General features: G+C 31.9%; 1 protein-coding gene across 1 annotated transcript in view; it reads right to left on the bottom strand.

Annotated features, from left to right (window-relative positions):
• The window catches only part of LOC134726240 (hepatocyte growth factor receptor-like), a 31,297-nt gene extending 7,458 nt beyond the window's left edge, over positions 1 to 23,839 (bottom strand). The window contains exons 1-16 of the mRNA XM_063590644.1: positions 23,740 to 23,839; positions 19,249 to 20,310; positions 18,209 to 18,223; positions 14,607 to 14,789; positions 13,758 to 13,880; positions 12,333 to 12,500; positions 11,463 to 11,599; positions 10,379 to 10,511; positions 9,133 to 9,269; positions 8,060 to 8,278; positions 7,422 to 7,515; positions 5,002 to 5,232; positions 4,013 to 4,162; positions 2,746 to 3,001; positions 1,802 to 1,978; positions 377 to 460 (exon numbers count right to left, since the gene is read on the bottom strand). Of these exons, the coding sequence (XP_063446714.1) occupies positions 377 to 460; positions 1,802 to 1,978; positions 2,746 to 3,001; positions 4,013 to 4,162; positions 5,002 to 5,232; positions 7,422 to 7,515; positions 8,060 to 8,278; positions 9,133 to 9,269; positions 10,379 to 10,511; positions 11,463 to 11,599; positions 12,333 to 12,500; positions 13,758 to 13,880; positions 14,607 to 14,789; positions 18,209 to 18,223; positions 19,249 to 20,310 (3,169 nt within the window). The 5' untranslated portion in view covers positions 23,740 to 23,839. The remainder of the gene's footprint in view (positions 1 to 376; positions 461 to 1,801; positions 1,979 to 2,745; positions 3,002 to 4,012; positions 4,163 to 5,001; positions 5,233 to 7,421; positions 7,516 to 8,059; positions 8,279 to 9,132; positions 9,270 to 10,378; positions 10,512 to 11,462; positions 11,600 to 12,332; positions 12,501 to 13,757; positions 13,881 to 14,606; positions 14,790 to 18,208; positions 18,224 to 19,248; positions 20,311 to 23,739) is intronic.
• Between the last annotated feature and the right edge of the window lie 702 nt (positions 23,840 to 24,541).

Raw genomic sequence — 24,541 nt, 5'->3', positions numbered from 1 at the left:
TTTCAGTATAACATACTGTTTAACTGTTAATAACTTATTCTGAAAGTCACACTCTATAGACCGATTAAAAAACATAGAAACTAAGAAAGTTTGAATACATGTACAGTAATTGAACCGTTTTTATTCTGTGTCAGGTTTTGATGTACAATTTTTTTGTTATTCTTGTATTTTAATCATTATACTTGATCTATCTATCTTTCTTCAAACTGTTGACTTATAACTTACACAAGGGTAACACTAGTGTGTTTTTTTTAGGTGTATTACGTTACATGTACCTGTTTTATGTTGAAGTCACATTGATTCTAAAAAGTATATATCTCTTTCCTACTTACAAATGGAGACTTCAATAGTTTTTCCTGCAATGTTTGTTACTTACTTAGAACAGTTTTAACGGCAACAAATCGTTCTTCCTTTTCTTCTAATGACAACAGATAACCCTTGTATACACATCCAAAATTACCTGTCAAGAATGTATTCAATAGGACATAAATACATTTAATAAACTGAACAAATGCATTTATGAAACGGAAAAATAGTTTTCATCTGCCACTTATCATACCAACAGTCAAGACCATGAACATTTTCTAATATCGAAGAAGCCCCTAATCGTCAGACCAGGTTATTAGTGTAAATGGACAACCGAGCTATTTGTTTAAAAAACAAAAAAGAACCTGATCTGTACAAAGTGTCTTTTTGTTGTTGTGCTGTGCAAGGACCTGGCTGCGTCACATTGATTTTTTGTAGTTCGCTCTTATGTTGTACTGTTACACCACTGTCCGAGGTAAGGGGAGGGTTGAGCTTCCGCTATCATGTTTAACCCGCCACACTCTATATGTATATGTCTGTCCCAAGTGAGAAACCTGCTATTCAGTGATTGTCTTTTTTTGATGTGTTACATATTTTTTTCCCGTTCATTTGTTTGTACATAGACTAGGCAGTTAATTTTCTCGTTTGAATGTTTTACGTTTGTCATATCGGGGCATTTATATCTGACTATGCAGTTAGGAAATTAATCATTCGCACAGTGACCTATAGTTGTTCTTGTCTGTGTCATTTGGTCTCTTTTGGAGAGTTGTCTCATTGGAAATCATACTATATCGTCTTTTTTATATGATTAAACCATTGATATATGTAACAGAGGGATCAAAAGTAATTCGTTATGTTAACAGAAATAACAAGTGTTGAGTTAATTAAGACAGTGTGTGAATGCATTCTTAACTGTTCGGTTATATAACTTCTAAAACAACGACTTCAGTCATTTTTCATCATAACCTTGTTTGAGTATGCGTCTAGTTAAAACTACATTCTGAGTTTGTGAATGTCTTCACTCGTTTCCATATCATATAACCTAATATACGTAAGGTTATAGGATGGACTTATGTAGGGTGTCTTTGTACTAACAGATAATCGACAAAAAAACCTGCGTTTTTCATGTATCTAAATGATCGCTTCTCCATCGAAAATTGGATAGAGGTATTAGTGGAGGATTGAGATTACACAAAACATTGTTAATACCACCATATTTTTTAGCCTGTCTCAAGTCAGGAACCTCTAACCTTTGTTAGTCTTGTATGGGTTTTTTTACATGTTGGTTCATATGAACTGAACTAGTATAAATTTGTTTAGGGGTAAGCCAAAGTCCATTTTCTGATGCGGCATTTTCTCGCTGTTTTGAAGACTCATTGATTGCCTTTGGCTGCTTTTTTTGTGGTTTGTTGTCTGTGACACATTCTCTGTTTCTTTTCTCAATTTCATATACATTATTCTAGGCAAAAATTGTCCAAGAAAATAACATACTCACCATGGCCAATATCTTCCCCAAGTCTCACTAAATCGCGTTCAATAAAAATATTCTGCTGCTTCAGCATGTCAGCAGTTCCAATCGCGTCGAACGATGTCCCTTCAACAATCATATCTGTAACGCTCTGTCCTTTCTTATTTACATTAATAGGCGATCCTTGCTCAGCAGATAAATTACCTAATATATAAATTTTTTCATCAAACTTAATTGACAAAACAAAAATGTTTGCATATCATAAAGCAGATCCTAATAGAACTAATATTTGCCTATTTCAAAAAGTGTACTTTTCCTTTTTTGGAATTTTAAAATGCTATTCCACTAATAATTCTATAACTTATGTACCAATTACAAATTTGCAAGCTACAGAAGAGACAGCACCAAAACCCTCTTTCAGACATTAATAGATTTTACTTATCTCTCTTTAAGACAAATGGTTGTAGATAATAGTGCATACAAAAATAGTGTTCACCGTCACAAAATAATTAAGTGTGTATTCGGAAACCCAGATCAGTTTAAGTTTGAATGAATATGCATTAAATTGCTCGAATTAATGACCGGAATGTTAATCATTTTCGCTCTTGATGGTAAATTTTGCTTCAATGTACTATTTGGATTGTTGAACAGTTTACACAAAGGTTCGATTACATATCAATGAATAGAAAGTTTATTTAAGTTGGACCCGTGCAAACCACATAAGAATATAGCAGAAGAGTAGTAGCTTTATGATTACTAAACAATGGTGAATAATGTTAGTAATCTTCATGTGTCATATTAAGATCCGTACTGACAGCTGGGGGTAATGACAGTCTCTACGTTTATAGTATACCCACCTATAGTTATATAATCGTTATCAATTACATAACATTTGCGATATGATAAAACCAATGATTTATTTTATATTTAATTAGCAATAACTAGTATGTTTTAAATAATAACAACATTACCTGTATCATATGGCGGATCCATGAGGCCTCCTGTTTCTGTGTTGTTGAGATAAGCAACAGAAAACTCTTCTATTGTCTTCTTTCGAAACACTCCTAAGTGTTTCTTGCGCATGACGCAAATAAGACATAAAATCATAACAGTAAAAGTGCCTAAACATATTGCAGCAAGTTGAACATGTAATTGGTTCCGACGTAATTCTACATGGCAAAACTTCAAGTACCCTAAATGCGACTTCCAGTTAAGACCTACAGATACCTGAAAACCAAATACACGTTTGGTTAAAAATTTATCGATAATTATATTAGGTTTATAAGAGAACTAAAGAAAGATGATGCTTATGTCACACTTTTATCAACTTCACTGCTCCTAACGTGAATTTAGCAAGAAAAAAAGAAAACATTCTCATTGTAAAATATATTGCAATGTAAAATATTCTAACTTATTTATTTTGTTTAAAATTTTGGAATAATTTTTTATTTGTCGTATCCTTAACTTGTAGAAAAACAAAGGATATAGAGTATCCATCCATGTCCGAAATAAACACTTGTATTGCTAAGAGTCACTGCTAGGCTTTAAACATAGAACAAAACACTTTAACCTTAGTGTAAGTTTGAGACTGTTCCTAACACTGATTTAAGCAGAGTAATTTGTAGACTTTGTAAGATGTAACACCATTAAAGTTTGCCCAGTAAAAGAACATACTAGTAATGGAAAGTAGTGCACATTAAAGATCCTACATATTAAAGTTCCTACGCACAGGCGTTAATATCAAACTATTTAGAACATATTATATATAGTAATTTAGGTTTTATATGAACACCTTTAATGTGATAATCTTGAATAGTACAAAAATATATGAATAATCTTTAAAAAAAATAAGAGAAAAAAAGAGGGCAAATGTTTACTGTTTCTTATATATATGACGTACCCGATTTGATATATCAAAAGTTCCGGTACCCAATACGGTTGAGATGTAAATAACGGAATAACAACTGCCCGTCTTTACTTTTAAATTGTTTTTCATGTTGTTTTAAAAAGCGTGTTATTAATTGATGAGAGTTGTACCGTAATACAAAGTTGCTTTCATCCACACAGTATTTTGTACAGATATCCGTTCTACAAGATACCACCTTACCAAGATACCAGACAAAAACATAAGAAAAAATACTTTCAAAAGCAAATTCATAACTTTTGTTTTTTCATGACATGTCACTCTTTACTTCACAATCACAATTCTAGTTATGATTTTTAATAAAATATATTTACCTCAACAGGAAGTGGGACATCTTTAATGTGAACTATGTTAGAAAGATTACAAATCAAATACATTTGATGGAGTTCAATCACAGGACAACGTGATCCGTTTATTTCTATAATATAATCTTCTTCTCTAGCTGCCGAATTCAGATATTGCCCCTGAAAAAAATATCATACTGATGTATCTGACTTATATCAATCGCCTGATTTAATATTGCCGTCTTGGCATGATTTAGTAGTAACGTAATATTCCATGTGTTTTCATAAATTCGAGCCAAATTGCCATCATTGCATGATTAAGTAGCAACGTAATGTTCAATGTGTTTTCATAAATTCGAACCAAATTTGATAAAAGATTATAAGATGCATTTTATCATTTTAAAAAAAGGCAATACATAAGCTTCGAATTAGAAATATTAATAATTAACAATCTTAGCAGAAAGTCGAAGTAGTAAATACATTCCTCAAAAATGTCTCCAACCAAGTTAACTTTTGTATAAAAATTTCGTCTCAATTAAACAATTAGTTTTAGATTAAAATATTTTTGTAAAATAAAATAGATGATGACGACAGACGACGAACGCTATGTGATTAGCTATGAGCGAGTTGATCACACACCGTCTATCTATATCAACGAAAAATTAATAAAAGATATATCTTAACTAATGTTAGTAACGATCCACTGACTAGTTAGCTGGTGATAGCTTCGATACTTATAGTCAAGCAACGATATTGATGGTATTATCATTTTTATAGATATTTTCAAAACTCTGAATCCTTCACAATACTGAATAATTTCTTCCCTGGATTACTGTTGTCATATTTTGGCAAAATTGTTTTGAAATAAAAAAAATTATGGTTATCTTATTCTGTTCTTGATTTGTCCTTCTAACTGATTTTATTCAAGCGACGATAATGATTATTTTTTTTAAAAAGACGAACCGCGTTTCTGACGTAATAACTGTTACGACAGGTATCTTTGATGAGTATTTATTTACCTTTAGTTCTAAAAGTTTGTCATTCATTTCAATATCTTTCAATTGAGTGTCAATATCTAGGTAGTCTAATTCTGGGTCAGGATAAATCATGAATGTGGTTGAGGCTACAGTATTGTTGTCTAACATAACAGCCAATCGGCCAACGATGACTTCTGCAGAGTTGTTCAGTTCGGGACTCAAATTGGGAGTAGAACAAATCAATAGTGATCCGGAATATTTCATTCTACAAGACTAAAAAATGAAAATATTGATTTTTAATCACAATTTATTCTGTGTTTTCAACTTGTACAACGAATTTCAACATAACTTATCTGCTTTGGAGTAAGAATGCTTCATTTACTTATTTCGTTTAATGAAAAATTATACATTTTTCATATTCAATGATACAATTATTCACTAAAAAACAAAGGTCGATAAAAAAAAAACACCAAGGGATCACCGTATAGCCTTCAAACAAGGATACGGAGTATTTATCTCCCAATTGATACGATATTCCTGGTTTTGTATTTCTTATAGTAATTTCTTTAATACAGAAATTATGCTCACAGGGAAGCTTTTAAACAAAGAATTCCAAATGGTGAAGTTGAAATCATGCCTCGTAAATTTTAAAGACACCGTCACGAGTTGGTTGACTGTTCTGGAATATCAGTTTCAAAGATGATTGCGGCTATGTTTTCATGTCGTAACTACAGTATCGTTCCCTTTTCACGAATGTGATCTACCAATTTAAACTGGTAACCGGATTTGAACTAACATGAGAAACACGACGGGTGCCACGCGTAGGGTATGATCTGCTCAACCTTCCAGAGCACCTGATATCACCCCAAGTATTTGATGGATTCTTCAGATTTCTATGTTGTGTTTTTTGTCTTTCTGTTTGTCATTTTACTCTTTTGCCATGGCGATTTCTGAGTTTAAATGTGCCTCTGATATCTTTTTCCTTCTTCCAGCAAACTCTATATAGTATAGTAAGCGATAAAAACAAGGCATGACAAAATCAAAAGAAGAAAACCAAGGGCAAACTTTATGCAAAAACAAGGAGAGCATCGGGAGTAGGTATTCGAACGGCGCTAAACATGTTATCAGCTATTCTAACCTGAAACATGTACAGTGGTGTCACAATACAGCACAACACAAGTAAAAACTGTTGAAAACAGTATGAAAAAAGCTTGGCTTAGTAGATCAGAATAGACATACAAAAATGACTTTCAAAAAATAAAATACTGTAAATTCAGAAATTATTGCGTGCATTTATTATTGCGATTTTCTCATTTTAGACTTAAATGCGATTTTAATTTTTACGATTTTGAGAAAAGTCCTGTTAAATTCATATAAAATATTTTAAAATGCGAGTTCAAATTATTGCGTTTACAACTCAGTCGCATTTTTCGCAATAATAAAAACCTCGCAATATTTTCTGAATTTACAGTACCTTATGATTCCGATCTACGAGTATTGCCAGTCAAAAAATCTAGTATTAGTATAATGATCGACTGGAAGCAGGAAAGTGTTCTTCGTTTATTTATACCTAATAAATAATATTGTTTTGGTTTTTCTTCAATAATAAAGTTAAAAGCGACTTAGCCAGTATTCAAATATTGAACTAACATTTAAGATTTTTTCCTTTTAGAATAAGCTTTTTCAAAGGATCAATTGATTTGCATAGATCGTATCGGCATCAACGGGTCTCATATCAACAAAAAACTCTTTTTCACACTGCTTGATTTAAAAAAAAATCGTTTGCTTCTAAATAGGACAGGGACTAGAGAGTGGTATAAGTAGTTAGGATAGCCAGTTTCCTCCTTATGGCCAAGGTTCTAAGTTTGTACTCATCCATCAATTAAAACCAACCGCAATGGTAAGTCAAGTGTGTTGAATGTGGGGTTAAACACTAACAATCAGCTGCTTTAAATGAAAAAAAACTCTGATAAAAAAATTATTTTTGGCCGGTTCATATTTTTAATTGATCATGAGTCAATTTTCCGATTTGTTCTTATTGCTTTGTAAATATTTAACAACGATCAATATCGAAATGTCAATAAGTTGCTGATCTGGATCAAATTATAGAGAACAAAGCTTATATTCCTTTGTTAAAGGTGTGAATGATCTGTAGGTTTCGTTACAAGATTTGGAATCTACTTATGACAACGGCTCTTCAAATTGGAGGACCATATTTCTTCAGGACTCTTTTACTGCGATTGGTTTATTTCGTCGGCATTATCAAAAATGGAAATTGGTGGCTACTGAAATGTATTTTCCTGTCAATATACTAATGAAAATTAAAACAAATATATTGAAAGACTTCATAACTTTATGCAAATATTCTTTAACCATTGAAGTTTGAGAAAATGCATAAAACATACAAACAGCCTCAGACAAAAGCTGCATTGTTTTATCAGTGTATCAATCTTTAAACTTACCGAACTAAATTGAGAATCACCAACACTTATCATTATACCATGGTAAGTTACAGAATCAAACCACTTTCCATGAACTTCTATGTTTAAACCTCCACTGAAAACAGATGAGTGACCATTTAACACACTTTGACCATATTATTTTGAAGTATATTTACACTTTTCTAAACAAAATCAAAATTATAATTGAACTTTCTTACCAATGGCAAATTATCATTACATAAAGTATATCCCTTTTTATACTGGATTACTTCTGATACAAGTATCTTACAAAAATAATATATGTCAAATAGAGTACTCCAAAATTTACTTTGAATGTATTTCCAATTTTCCATTGTTTATATCTTCAATTTTGATTATGTAAGTTTGTCACTTGAATATTTCTGTTACAATCTTATCACTACAATGATCGAAGACGTTATGGGAGTTGGTAAAAGGTTATTTCGATAAAAGGGTTTCTAGTATATTTTTACCGAACGATAAAGATCTTTTTGTGTACGGTGGTCTGTGCAAAAGATTATGATTCTATCGTTCAATACTTAAACTTTTCGTAATAACCCTTTTTGTATTCAAGGTTATCACGCGTGATCATAGTGATCCCTTTTCGTACATCTTTAACACTTAACTCTATTATGATATACCTTTTCATAATACTATTTCGTGATAGAGGCTGAATTATCTCTGGGTTTGGCATGTAGCAAAATGTCTTGTTCTCCAAAAGCTGATATGCTGCTCCATCAATCGCTACTAAAATATCTCCACTGTACCTACACAATGAAAGTTCAAGATTTCCTCCATCATAAACTCGTGGGCATGATCCACAAGATTGTGTCCGGCATACAATTTCTGTGTCATTTTTCCTAAAATAAAGATTACATTAAATACATGAATTATATGTTTCATCTGTCGATTGTCAGATACCACTTACATTTAGAGATGTCTTTATATAACTCTCCGGATAACACAAAACCATAGACTATGACAAAGTTGGTAAACATTTGAAACAATTCACATGCATATGTTGAAATAATTCGTATCATCTTTTCCCGTTTGAGCATTTAATGTCAACATGAGATTATAATTATCTGTTTGTAGAGTTTTCATTTTAAAATGAAGTACTATCGAATTTAAAAATATGTCTAGGCGTTACCCAACTAGACATTTTTACAACCCAAGAATGAAAGGTAATACATTTGAATCAAAAGAATTCAATAATATACACACTCCCATCAAGACAATACTATTTTATAATAGATTGATTGATTGTAGGTGTTTTAGTGCAACTTTTAAGCGTCACTTTTGGGCTATATTGTGGCGATAATTTTATTAAGTGAACTAACAACCGCAGTGTTGACTGGATAGAGATGAAAGTAGTATAACTACTTAAACCGCATGGCCACCGAAACCCTCTAAAATATCTTATGAATATCTTTAAGCTTTTGGATGAAATAAAATTTGTGAAATTTTCCTGTGTCTGTTGTGCCTTTTTCCACATAATTCCTTACACAAAAATGCTTAACCCAAAATACTTTAAAGCCAGGGATGTATAAATACGTAAAGTCGTTATGTGCTATATGAACTGTAAGCAAAGAACACCCAAGATTCATCCAAGGTCAATTTTGTGTAGTGGTGTTGATAGATACATCAAAAAATCATAGCGAAGTCATTTTTTCTAAATATTTTCGTTAATTAAAAAAAAGGCAATCATACTTACGTTTGTATATCACACTTCATCTTACCAACTTTCACGGAAAGGCTAGATCCAATTTCAAACTTATCACCCGTGATAGTTAGCGTTGTGTTGCCTGAAAGTGGTCCCTTCATTGGAAAGATATTCTTGATAATAGAATGCTGAAAAGTATTGTCGAGAGAATTAAAGTGAAAAAGTATTTGCAGAAAATTGAAATTGATCAAGTTTTCCTTTGGAATAACTAAAGTATGGTGTAAGATTGTTTAGAAAATATATCTTTTAAATAGCAAAAACCAAAATAAATATGATTTGAAACACAAGTACTAAGGCCGAGTAAACAGATCCTGCTTCTATGCTGCATCCGCCGTGTTGGCCATCAATGTTTTCAAATCCGGTGATTAGTTGTATTCGGAAGTTTTTATTCTTATTCACATACTAGACTTCTGCTGTTGTTTTTTCTATGGTCGGGTTGTTATCTCTTTGACACATTCCCCATTTCCATTCTCAATTTTATCATAAACAAATCGAATTCGGGTATATAATACGTAAAGTATGTATTTCTGATATATCTACTTAAAAAAGGTTCAGCAACTCCATTTCTGACTGAAAATAATGTAAAAGAGAAAGTACTACAGAAATGAACGTCAATTACAGACAGGTTGCTAAAAATGCATACAACGCAAAACTTTATGATGAATCTGAAAAAAAGATTAAGAAGTATTTTTTTTTTTTTAAATTTATAATTTTTCCTTTTTCTTGTAATCATTCAAATCAAATATCTTTATCCCAAAATTAGTAAATTTCAGATCATTTTCAGTGTTTGAAACCTTACAGTTTATTAGCCCTTACAGTTTGATCTCTATTTATCTGAATAAAAGTGTAGCAATTTTTTTTTCCAAGGTATATATTTTAACAGGTACTTGATTCTGAGGTTGAATCAATCTCTCGAACATTGAATATACTGAAAAGTATCTTAAAAGTATCTTTGATCGTTTAATGTCGTCAACTATACAATTAAGGCTCAACTTCTGAATTGTGCAATGTTGTTGTTAATTATCGTTTATAATTTAACTCTAAGGACTTCGAATTTTGACAAAAGGATATAGCGATAATTAACCACGCAAGTTAAGGAACGCTGCATATATAATGTTAAACGGAAAGCCGAAAAAAAGACAATAAAAACTTAACCTCTTGTATCACATCAAGGTATATTTCTGAATGATTACTATAGATACTTTTCATGAACATGTACTTATATACTCTTACATACTGTATGTTCAAATAATATGCCTCTTTGTTCCGATTCACCATTTATTCGATAGAATGTGGATGTCGCATTAGTCACTCTAACTTTTACAGCTGCAGAAACATGTAATCTTACTCTACTTGTCAAACACAATATTCTGTAAAACAAAAATGGAAACAATATAACAAGTATAACAAAAACAAATGTGCACAGCTTAATTTTCCTATCAAGATTATCAGGAATGACGAACATCTAAAGATTAATCAAGTATTGCCCTATTCCATCTTGTATTCCTAAACACTGATAAACGAAACTATTATGTTCTGTTTTAGAAATGTTTTATTTTGCCAAATGATAATTAAATAACAATTTTTACTGCAATTCTTTTGTATTTTTAACTTCAAAAACGTTGACTAATATTTTTAAGGGTTAAATTTCACGGTCCACTCGTCGTAACTCGGAAAATTTGAAATTTCTTTTGTTTGTAATTTTAAAAAAAAAGTCGCTTTGTTTGCCTCAAAATTCTCTTTTTGTCAATATTTAGAGACAGAGGAAAAGTATAAATATGCCTAGTGTAGACAGCCAAGAAAGAAAATGTCAATAACCAGCTACTGGAATAGTAAAAGTGAAAACGACAAAAATCACAAAGTTACAGATTTGAAACCAAAAGTGTGTTCGAAAGACGGATAGACGGACATGATAAATTCTTTAAACCCTCTCTTAAGCGAATTATGCAATTAATGAAAATATCAGTTATTTCAAAAGTTCAGTCCTTAACTAAGGTTAAACCTATTCAACATTGAACAATCGGTAAAATTTAGAAGATGTGATTTGGTTGACAATGAGACAACTCTCCAACAGAGACAAAGGATCATAGAGGTTAACACCTATAGGTCACCGATGGTCTTCAACAATGACAAAAACACGTACCAAAAAGAAAGCTGTTAATGGTCTGTAAGAGAAAAACAAAAAAAAATCCAGAGAGAAAACTAACGATAGATTAAGAAAGCAATAAACGGAAACATACACTGAATAACAGGCTTTTGATTTTGGGTCAGGCGCATACCGAATGTGGTGAGGTTTTACATATTGTGCTATATTTTTGTACCTTGTATCATTTATTTTCTTGATCAAACACGTTTCATTTCCAATGGATACATTAGCAGTGTTTTTGTTTGAACCAAAATTCTCTCCTGTTATAGTTAATGTTGTTGATCCTTCAAGTGGTCCATTTTCTGGGTTAATCTGGGGAGTAAAATTACCAATATCACAACTATAATACTAGCATTATCAAGATCAATACGGTCCAGTGTTTGAATAGTGTGGGAAAATGTTTATAACATTGCGAAATAAAAAGAAGATTAGCAAAACAAACATTGAACATATTTTATATACTATCATATCACTTAGAAACAGTTATAAGGGCGATATTTCTTTGATTTTTGTATTTTCATATTCGTTTAATAATGTTATGTTGATTATGAATTGATACACAATATTAATATTATTAAATGTTTGCAGGAATTAGAATACAAAACAAAACAAAGTTTCTACATAATCTATAGATTAAATCGCCAAAATTCAAGTTTGCTTCAGATGTTTTGGGATCTCAGTGTAATGGTCATTTCATGAATAATTAGATAAACCTATCGTAATATATCATTCAAAAACAGACAGTGCCGACCCACTTGGGATTCTTTTTATATCTAGCATGATATTTGGCAAGGTAATATACCGGCAGGAGGTTACCTGATAGTCGTACTTAATTCTGGTACAATAACTTGACCACTATAGTTACTAATTATTTATTATTGAAATGTGCAGTGGTTACTGAATAGGAAGAAGTTAACAGTAGAATTGTATTCAAGCAAATTTTGTCTGAATCAAACGGGCATCGAACGTTGAAATGAAAATACTGCACCAAGCTAACTGCGGTAAAATATATGAGGGATTATTACTAATTTATTTCATCACTTACACCTTGAACAAATGGCGGACAAGATTGAGTGTGCCACATATTGTATTGGCACTTCGTTCGTGTAGAACAGTGATCGAAACACCACCCGCATCCAAGTGGATCATGACTGGTTACACATTCACCACATGTCTGATGTATTTCACATGACGTCATCGACAGTTTTGTGATCTATAAAACAGAACTCTAACGCATTTTAAAAAACCCAAATAAAATAAATATAGCCGTCAACTCTCGTACTGAATTATGAACTCTTAATGTTTAAAGTAATATGTATGACCTTTGATGTGAATACAGTGCAAGCACTTCTTAAATGTCGACTATCTAACATTGGATTTTATATTCCCTAAAATCCAATAATAATTCTGTCGTTGCTTTTTGTCTCATTTAACTTTTTATTCTATACTTTGTTTGTTCAAAAATATCTACGTCGGCCTCCTAATTATATATTTCAATTTTTTATTTGTTTTTGCTAACGAAAATAAACCAAGCATATGAAACCATACGCATAAAATCAGATGTTTTTCATATGGAAAATGCAACATATGTTAAGTATCTAAATATGTACATAGCGTTGCTTTTATAAATGTGTATATAGTTGACACTGTTTTATGTAAAATTTGTTATAAATTCTTTAATTTTCTGTATAAAAAAAATCAGAAAATGAAACTAATGATATCAAAGACCATGAGTAGAATAAATACAGATAATTTAATCACCAATCGGAAAAAATATCAAACTGAAAAATTACATTCCACAAAACAATTTCACACAAAATTATTGTAAAGTAACAAGAACATTACCCAAAACCCTGTGATTCAACAATACATTTTGTCTATACAGTTAACAAATCTAGATAGATGTCACCTCAAAGATTTTTGTATTTCATTGTTGTAAAATAGAAAGAAATATTACGTATCCAAATTTCTAATAATCACAACTTTTCAAACTTTCGAGACCCTGACCCACTTGGAAAACAAAACCCATAAGTGATGCCAAAATTCATTTACCCCGTAGGAATATATTGAAAAAGTACATTGAAACTTGCAATATCCTTAACCTGCGAGATGTTCTCACTGTGGTATATATATTCGTTGGTATTTTTAATCAGTGTTATTTTACCCAAATAACCTTCACATCAGATAAACAGACAGAAACAGTGTTCTTTCTGAAGCAAGATTTTGTTGAACTTCAAAAATTCCGCATTAGTTTCTTAAAATGGAGAAAAAAATTGAAAGACATCTAATCCAGCGTTCCTGATGAAGGTAAATGCAGAAAAAAAGCTGCGAATGTACAGAATTCTTCAGTGTTCTATTTTTTACTATCATGTTATCTTCACTTTTGGGGAAACTTACTTGTCATTTCTATATTGAAATGTTTCTACAAATGAAGTGAAATAATGTATGAAACTGTACTCATGATAGTCACCTTGTGTCCTGTCAATAGGTAGAGGTCACTGTGTGTATCTAGAACCATTTCATTAGCAACTGGAATATTTCTGTCACCACTTACGTCAAATGTAACGTACGCTTTATTCTGTGTTACCAGTATCTTTGGAAAAACATTATCAGAATAAAACTTTCAATTAAACAACATTCAACAGATATCAATACAAATATTTTCAAGTAATATTTGTTCATTTTCGGTCGGACGTTAATCGTACATAAAAGTAACAATTTATTCTGAAATGATGCACAAAAATCATATGCATTGGCTTGTTCAAAATATAATCAATCGAAAGATCTACGTGATTTAAGCGTATCCACCATATATATATATATATATATATATATATAGTATAAGCTGCATTTTGAAATATTAGTTGCTCTTTACCGTCCTTATTAATTTTGCGAACTTTTGACTTTTTGATTGTCACTCATGAGTTTTGAGTAGCTGTAATGCGCGTCTGGCTTTTTGCTTTGCACCAACGCCCCCAATAAAAATACAACACAATTGTTTAGTCGCTAAAAAGAACAGAACGTTTTGGTTGTTTCTCCTAGCTCAACGCACGAAATTTCACAATAATCATGCTTTCGGAAAGAAAAAAAAAACTGCACAATATAAGAATAGAGCTTTTGAAAACTTCATATTTTTGAGTTATTACTGTATCGGTATCTTTTCTGACAGAAACAATAATATCAATAATAGTTTGATAGCAAATGAGTTACTTTGAAATATTTAGATTTAATTTATACATCTTCGAAATTTTTCTGGTTAGTTTAAAAATGGCTACCGAATTTAATTTTGCATTGTTATGTTTAACTTATAGTTATGTACCTTTCTTAAAAATCCAGTATTACTTCCAGCAAGAATAATGTCTGCAGAACTATTTCCAAATGGCAGAACAGAGGTCAAAAGTTCACCAGAGATCTGATAAACTGCTGTTTTACTGAAACCTTCACCATGAGCCTCGGTTCCAAATTCCATTTTTCGCTGGGAACATGATGATATTAAAGAACCCTACAAATTGTATTGTTTTTATATAACAGTTGCTAAAAAGGAAAAGAATGTTATGAAATATTTTATAACTTCAGAATAGAGAATGGGAACGGATAATGTTTCAAAGAGACACAAATCCGTTAAAGCAACAGAAAACAGCACAATGCCATTAATGGTTCTTCAATGCAGCGAGAAAATTCCGCACCCAGGAGGCGGGCTTCATCAAGCTACATTAATGTAGTGTTTACTAGTTCAGAGAAATAGACGTCAACTCCGAAACATACACATAAACTAAACTTTAAAAACACATCAGCGTATCAAATGATAGCGGTTCCATACTTAGGATTCGTGCAACAATGCAGCGAGGTCTTACACCTACACTTTGCGTCTACCCAATATGGAATTAACAGACCAAAAGCAATATGAATTTCACATATCAGTTTAAACGAGTCTGAATCCGATGTCAACCTACTTAATTGTCAACTAATTATTCATTTCATGTACATTAAAAGTGTTTCGAAAAAAGAAAATGCATATGTTAGGAGCACCTTAGAATGAAGACGTAGGCCCTCTTTCCGAATGGGTTAAGGCAGGGAGGAGTTGATACAAATCAGAATTAAAATAATGAATGGGTCTATTAATGCCCATGCTACGTCAATCTTTAAAGACCCAAATGTTGCAAAATACTTATCCTACCTCCATAACAAAATGTTGTTGTCCCCGCAGATACTGCCCTAAACAACATAGTGTTTGTGTGTAAAACTTATTACATTAACTGCTTGATAAACGATATAGGTATTAACAATTCACTTGGAAATTCAACATATACCCTCACGACACTTACCAAAGAGGAAATCCTGGATAATCATAGGTATGTTCTATGTTCCTTTGGAATTTCAACCAAAGATGAAGAACTGGATCTTCCATCACTATATTGGATACATAAACTACATAAGTGTGTTTACAAACAACGGTATATTGCTGAGTCTTCCAAGTGCTCCACGAAACCTGTTTCTAAATTATTTATATCTATTCTATCAGCAATCAAAGAGACGGGCTTCAAAGTTATTGTGAAACTGCCTATTCTAGAGGAGGTGTGAATCAGATGTGGATATTTAAAAATTCCAAAAATCTTTTAGAGTACATACAATCTAACTCTCTTTCATCTTGTAACAGTATTAAAACATTTGACATTTCTACTCTTTCAACTGGTATTCCACATTCCAAACTAAAAGACAAATTGAAAGAGTTGGTATTGCTTTGCTTCATAAAACAGAATGGCCAACGTAGAAACTAGTATCTTGTCTTACGGAGAGATAAATCCTACTTTGTAAAAGATCACTCTGATTCAAACCAAAAAATTCTCTGAAACTGATTTTATCAAGATGCTTGATTTCTTGATTGACAACATATTTGTTACGTTCAGATGACGTGTTTTTCAATAGACTGTCGGCATTCCAATGGGAACAAATTGTGCTCCTCTACTTGCCCACTTGTTTCTTCATTATTATTAGGCTGACTTGATGTAGGAACTTCTTAGGAAGAAAGATAAGAAGTTAACGATATCCTTTAACTCTACTTTCCGCTATATAGATGATGTTCTTTCACTAAATAATTCAAAATTTGGTGACTATATGGAACGCATCTATCCCATCGAACTAGAGATAAAGGATACTACAGATACAGTTAAGTCTCATATCTTGACTTACATCTAGAAATTGACAATAAGGGTCAGTTGAAAACAAAACTTATCGACAAAAGAGATGATTTCAGCTTTCCAATTGTGAACTTTCCATTTCTAAGTAGCAACATCCAGCAGCACCTGCATACGGGGTATATATCTCCCAATTGATACGATATTCCCGTGCTTGCATTTCCTATCATGATTTTCTTGATAGAGGGTTGCTGCTCACAAAGAAGCTATTAAACCAAGAGTTCCAAATGGTGAAGTTGAATTCATCCCTTCGTAAATTTTACGGACGCCATCACGAGTTGTCTGACCGTTATGGAATAACCGTTTCACAAATGATATCGGATATGTTCCTTACGTCGTAACTACAATTCCCTTCCCTTTCATGAATGTAGCTTACCGAATTAGACCATAAACCGAATTTGTTATCACATAAGCAACACGATGGGTGCTACATGTGGAGCAGGATCTGCTTACCCTTCCGGAGCACCTGAGATCCCCCCTAGTTTTTGGTGGGGTTCGTGTTGTTTATTCTTTAGTTTTCTATGTTGTGTTATATGTTCTATTGTTTGTATGTTTGTCTTTTCATTTTTAGCAATGACGTTGTCAGTTTATTTTCGATTTATGAGTTTGACTGTCCCTCTTTGGTATCTTTCGTCCCTTTTTTAAAGCTTTTATTGCTGATCTGGAACGTGTCGCCTGGGATATAATCAAAGTGTAAGTATATAGACGTGTTTTGTTTGTAATACTATTCCTCTTTGTACTGTACTTGTTTTAATGGATCGAAACTAAAACGTGAAAGTTGTAAATTCTCAATATATTTTTACCAAGATAAATTAAGAACGTTGCAGTTATATTCTTTTAACGTGACCTATTTTTGTTCTCTGAAAAGCACCCTAAACTTGCAAGAAATAAACATTTAGGCAAAATCGAACTTGGATGATACGAGTTAATTCTCTTTGTCTGTATGGAATGTTAATAGCTTCTTTTTTATGTTTTAGTCGTTTTGTTTTTTGTCTAAGTGACAATATTTTTGCATCTTTTTTTATTTTACTTGCTATATAAATATTATGCAATACACAACGATCTCAAATAAGTTAAGGGCTAATAAATTATTTTATGCTCATAAAGATTTTACATATAAATTTCAAACATTCCATAAAAAAAATTTTAATTCCTGTACCAAGTCAGGAATATGACAGTTATTGTCCATTCGTTTAATGTGTTCATCATTTGATTTTGCCGTTTTGAATTTTCCACTGAGGTCATTATTTTTATGATTTTTATTTTTTTTTCGTATTCGGTAACTTTATTGCAGATCTCTGACATAAAGTCATGTTCAATTTCTTTGAAACATTTATGTTTTTTAAATATTAATTTCTAAACTAATGTTAGACCCCTATTTATTCAAAAATGCTTAATACACATTTTATTTACCCTAGTTCTTAAATATTTCTACATTCATGAAATACAATAATCAATTTTGCGCATCATATTTTGGGCATGTAGATATAACTTTCTGGAAAATGTTAAATAATGCATCAATAAGTAGTGCTTCTTGTAATTTTAAAATGTCAGAAATATTTTAAAACGATGTCAGTACTTTTAAAATAATAAAACTATATAAAGTACTACACTGAAATTTCAATGTTATTAAAAAATAACTGTATCCATGCTAAAGCTAGATGCTACTATTGATTGTATACATCTTTTGTTAGAAGTAGTTAGTAATGTGAAATGAAGATGTTACCGTTTTGTGTTCCTCCTGTGAAAGAAAGTTTAAAACATGTAAAGCTCTGATAAACTCCTTAAAAATGTATTAATCATTTCAGGTAAGTTACTAAACATAGGAAGATGTGGTATGAGTGCCAATGACTTAGGACAGGTAGAAACATTTGCAGCAGGAAAAGTACGAATACAATTTCAAAAATGTTTTAATAATACAAATAGTGTAAAAGGGTTTTCAATATGACAATATGATAGAATAAAGGTATAAACATTATGGCTGGCACTTTAAAAGGAAATTGGGAACCGTTTTCTCTTTTAACCATAATTTGTTTGCATAGATTAAAAGATGTCGCCTCTGTGTGGTTTACCTGTGAAAAATATGTCGTACAAAAACTCGTTTATTTTGGCAAACATTACAGGTAATAAGGCTAGAAAGCAAACAATTTTAAAATATGTACATATTATATTAAGTGTAGTCTGAAATGTGACTTTAAGCAATAATGTTCTGCAAATGTTAATTCCTGTGTAAATGAAGTGTATGTGCCATATCGTCTTACAAAAGGTAAAGAATTAATCTACAAAAAAAATATTTTCCTTTTGTATTGGTTAAATTTTCTTGTAAAACTACGATTTCTGTATACAATCTACTATCATTTGCAGGATTTTTTAGTGTCTTAACCCAACTTCAGGGCTCTTGACTTTGTCATTACGGCTTATATCTGTTCTCACTAGAGGTAGCCGTAGAAAACCGCTAACCATCGGCTTGAAAATTGGTAATTTACAATTAAGATCATAGTCAAAGTACCTGCCACAGGCATGCAATGGCATGTGTCATTCATACGGTAATAAAATATAAGATACCAATTGTATTTTATATAATACCATTTGAATAACTGCACTAAAAAATGTTCTGATTGACGTAACACTAAATGAAACAAATTAATGGCAACGAGAAAATTTTATATAAAAGGTAAGAAAAGTTAACAATAAAACTTAAAACTTTATTCTGTCTATGTTCTTGTCAGATAACAAGATAAGTAAAAACATTATAATAAAACTTACATAAGCAGAAGCAGATGCGCATGTGGTGGATTGGCAATGCCATGATGGTGTCCCCCCTGATGGCGTATTTGCAAAACATTTCGATAACACCTCACGATCAAACTTTGCCTTAATTTCATCAATTTGGAAGACACAAATAACTGAACCTTGAGTACTGTCGGCTTGAATCCTGTCAACATTGTATGCACTCACACCAAACGTCATATATAGCTTTTTACGCCCGACGTCGTAATGGGCTGCTATTCCGATGTCATACTTCGTTGGAGTTTTACAGGAAATCGGCATTTCTTCATAAGAACTGTAAGTCATGCTTTCCTTGCATAATTTTGATATCCTCGTTTCATATGAAATGGTTCCTGAGTCGTTAATTGATCGAATGAAAACATGAAAAATAAAATCTGAAGCTTCAAAAGAATGTAAAAACTTTATTTTAAAGTGTTCACGCTTTGTTTCACATACGGAGAGAAAAGTGTTAACGGCATAATGATCAAAGTTCCAATTCTTATTAGATTTGGAAATGTCAAATGTTGCAAACATATTGGAAAAGAAGTCTGTTTTTCTGCCGTCGAAGCTTTGACCAATGAAAAACATATCAGTACCATCTGTGTCCTTTGTGATGAGCATGACAGATGAATTTTTACTTCCAAGATAATTCTTCTTATCCTCACCAAATGGATTTCTGATATTTATATAAGCGGCATTGTACATGTAACATATTCCTTGGAGCGCTGTTCCACACACGATCAGGGAGTTTCGGAATGACTTTAATATACTAATATGGTTATTGACTGTTCTGTATCTCATGAAGATACAAGAGTTGTCAAAAGGATTACATTGTTTACTATCGTTGACAGGGCCTATGATATCTTGTTTCTTTAGTGTAAGGTCAGAGTCAAAGTGAAGAAGAGTGTTGTTTCCTCCTACATATAAACTTCTACTTTCTTCATTCATAATAATTTTGGATAGTGGCTCATATTTTCTCTGTACAGTGTACTTCTGGTAGAAAGCAGTTGTTGTGAGTATTACTGATACCAAATGAAAAACTGCCAATCGGATATACATCTGAAGTTAAATAATAAAAACAACACTTTAGAAATTTCATGCATTCGAAGCACTTTTATAGATTAATATCATCAGGAACTATTAAGCCGAATATTTTCAACGATAGACGTATGTGAACCAAAACATATCAATATCAATATTAGCCCAAGTTGTTGGTGGTTTTGTGTTGCCTTTGTCTTTTTGATCTATGAATTAAATTCCCCTCTGTTATCTTTCTCTTTGATATGACCAAACTGTTAATAAAAATAATATATAACGTGATTTTTTCGAAAGACGAAGGATTTTCTTATCCATGGCATAGATACCTTAGCCGTTTTTGGCACCACTTTTTGGAATTTTGGATCCTCAATGCTTTTCAACTTAGTACTTGTTATGCCTTATATATATTTTGATATGAGCGTCACTGATGAGTCTTGTGTAGACGAAACGCGCGTCTGGCGTACTAAAATCATAATCCTGGAACGTTTGATAACTATTTACACCACTGGATCAAGGCCACTGCTGGTGGAAGTTTTGTCCCCGAAGGTATCACCAGCCCAGTAGTCAACACTTCTGTGTTGACATGAATATCAATAGTGTGGTCATTTAAAAAAAATCCTGTTTACAAAACTTTGAGTTTTTCATATAAACTAAGGATGTTCTTATCCAAGGCACATATTACCTTAGCCGTATTTGGCAGAACTTTTTGGAATTTTGGATACTCAATGCTCTTCAACTTTGTACTTGTTTGGCTTTATGAATAGTTTGATATGAGTGTAACTGATGAGCCTTGTGTAGACGAAACGCGCGTATGGCGTACTAAATTATAATCCTGGCACCTTTCATAACTATTTACACAACCTTGTCGAAGCCACTGCTGGTGGACGTTTCGTCCCGAGGGTATCACCAGCCCAGTAGTCAACACTTCTGTGTCGACATGAATGTCAATAATGATTTGAGACCTTTGCCTATAATTTAGAATTTATAAACGGACAATTTTAAAACGTTATGTATATATTTCGTTTAAAGTATCATAGATTTTATTCAGTATTTCAATATCATTATGATTCCAGATTTATATGTTAAGTTTTCTTTTATTTAAGATCACCATGTCAACCTCCAAAGATGTATATCTTTTTTAATTTTAAAACGGACAATTCCATATACTTGAAAAGGCAATTGATGAAAAAAAATTAAATATGTTTTCAAGGAGTTGGGGTTTATCAACATGAAATGAAGTCTCTCAAAGTGTAGAAAGCAAAACCACTAAAATACAAACTTCGAGGAAAATTCGAAACAGAAAATCCCTCATCAGCATCAAACGCTTAGACACATCAAATGAATGGATAACAACTGGCATATTCCTGACATAATACAAGCATTTTCTTATGTAGACTTTTCTTATATAGAGTATTCTTTTATATGTCTTTTCATGTACAACAGCTAAACTTGAAACTTGAAATTGACGATTTCCAAAAAAACATATGAAAAAGTATTATAACACATTATTAGAAAATAAACAACAGCAGGACCAATAGTCTGTACTTAAAAGACCATCGTGTTTTATTAATGAAGGTTATACGGAATATTCATTAAAAATGTTTTGGTTCCTACTAATGAACTTGTTTTTTTTTAAAGAACGACATTTATTTGTTTTACATATCCCTGTTTCATCAACTCTTTGCTCAGACACTGGTAAAGTTTTACAAAGTTTGAGGAGCAACTGCAAGCTCTTGAATTCCGATTAAGTTTGAAAATTTGTATCCCATATGCAGGTGAAGTTATTATATTGCTACAAAGGTGGGTCAAATTGATAATTTGTATTTACGCCAGACGCACGTTTCGTCTACAAAAGACTCATCAGTGAGCTCGAATCCAAAAAAAAATCAAAAGGCTAAATGATATGTATAAGTGTACAAATGAGGCGGAAGAATCTGTGGGTGTTGTTTCTTTTTAAATCAACTTTCTAGTTCTGTAAGTAATAGTTTTTTTATGATTTTTTTCCTTATTTGCGGAATATTTTTATCTTAAACTTCGGTGATAAAGATTACTTATTTATAGATTTTGTTGATCCGATGACTCGGTCTCTCGCTCCAAAAATTTAAATAGTTTCGCGAGTGTTTATAAATTAATAAACTCCTTTCAATAACTTTTCTACATATTTTTTTAACGTATTCTTGGAAAATCAGACCAAGCTAGCAGCAGTAATTTTGAACAATTTCCGTTTTTCCTTGCTAACTGAGTAAATTTTAAATGAACAATAATTGCACACAAGATACACAACTTTAAAGTGGTTACTTTGACAGTTTGAAGTAAAATTGATTCTTATCGACAAACTTAGGAGATACACAGCAATTCCAAATGAAATTTCTTGTAACAGATGGATTACACAAATTGTATACCAAAACTGAATTATAAAAATAAATATTTTCAATGTAATATTTTTAAGTTGATGAGATAAAAGAGGGACGAAAGATACCAGAGGGACAGTCAAACTCATAAATCGAAAAGAAACTGACAACGCCTGGATAAAAATGAAAGAGGACAAACAGACAGACAAACAATTGAACACATGACAAATGACACAACATAAAAATCTTACGAATAAGCAACACGAACCTCGCAAAAAACTAGGGATGATTTCAGTGCTCGGGAAGGGTAAGCAGATCCTGCTCCACATGTGACACCCGTCGTGTTGCTTATGTTATAACAAATGCGGTAAATATTCTAATCCGGTAGGTCACATTCATGAAAGGGAAGGGGATTGTAGTTACGACGTAGGAAACATATCCGATATCATTTGTTGAACGGTATACCTGTTTCCGATATCATTTGTGAAACGGTACCTGTTTGGCTTTATAAATATTTTGATATGAGCGTCACTGATTAGTCTTATGTAGACGAAACGCGCATCTGGCGTACTAAATTATAATTCTGGTACCTTTGATAACTAATTATTCCACAATGGCGTCCGTAAAATTTACGAAGGGATGATTTCAATTTCACCAATTATAACTCTTAAACGTTAATAAAACGTTAATATTCATTCCTCACACTTGTTGTCCTTAGCAGCAGCCAGTGTAGCTCACTTGAAAGAATATCTTGTTGCACAATTTTCATAGTTTTCTAATTTTGGATCTCGATTAAAACTTTTTTTAGAGAGCTGCAAAAAATAATTCTGAAACTGCATTTATCTTGATTTTTCTAATTCTATACTTTTTGTCATATACGAACATTTAAATTCAATTATTAATGATAATTTTATACATGTATCAACACATAATTTAATAATTCTGAACCAGTTGCTTGTTCACAGTCTCACGATATCAACGTATCACCATGGTAAAACAAAATTAGAAGTGTAAAGAAAGAAAGAAAGAAAATGCAAATTGAAAAAGATTGAAATACACGATCTTAATAGTAAATTAGAAAAATCAAATTAAAACTTACGTTTCTTTTCTGCAATTTGGATATTATCTTTACACATATTGAACAAATAATATTTCCTGGTAATTTAAACCACTTGTATTACTTCAACTTCAGGAAATTCATCCTCAACCCATTTTATGACGAAAACAAGTGAAAAGGGGGAGGGGATCAATTTTTGTACAAACCGACACTCTTATTCCTCAAATGATACCATACCCGGACATACTTTTCTGATTTCGAGCTGATGAATCTTTCCTCTTACTCAGAATTGCCATGTTTTTAGTGAAAAACAGCTAATACCAAATTTGCGTTCAAGTTTTTGTTTTGAAATTGAAAGTTAATTGTTTTCACATTGGAAAGATGGTACGTTGGAATTTCAGGTTAAATTTCGTCTCATATTACGATTACAAAAGTTGTGTTACTAGACTGAATTAATGAAAGTAAATATATTATGTATTATAACTAGATCGATGAGTTAAACGATTACATTCACTTTGTAGATACCAGTACAAGTAAAAAAAAAAAACAGCACCCGATAAGTGCCATGCGTCACGAGCCTTTCTTTTAATTTCCTACATCGGGAACTATAAAAAAAATAAACTTTTAAATACAACTAGTATTATATTAAACTTCGATTTCAAATTGAGCATCTCAATACTGCCTTACTTGAAAAGACTGAAAATTGTTTGCTAAAGAACAACCATCCTATTTCTGACTTTGTCATGATATCTTTCAAAGAAAATGATGGGTTAAACCTGGTTTATATAGCTAAGCCTGTCACTGGTATGCCAGTTTATGGTGCCGGTATATTGACAAATTGGGT

Source organism: Mytilus trossulus, chromosome 1 (genome assembly GCF_036588685.1).
Source record: "Mytilus trossulus isolate FHL-02 chromosome 1, PNRI_Mtr1.1.1.hap1, whole genome shotgun sequence".
NCBI lineage: Eukaryota > Metazoa > Mollusca > Bivalvia > Mytilida > Mytilidae > Mytilus > Mytilus trossulus.
Note: the sequence above shows the minus strand (reverse complement) of the source record. Positions and strands in the feature narration are given on the sequence as shown.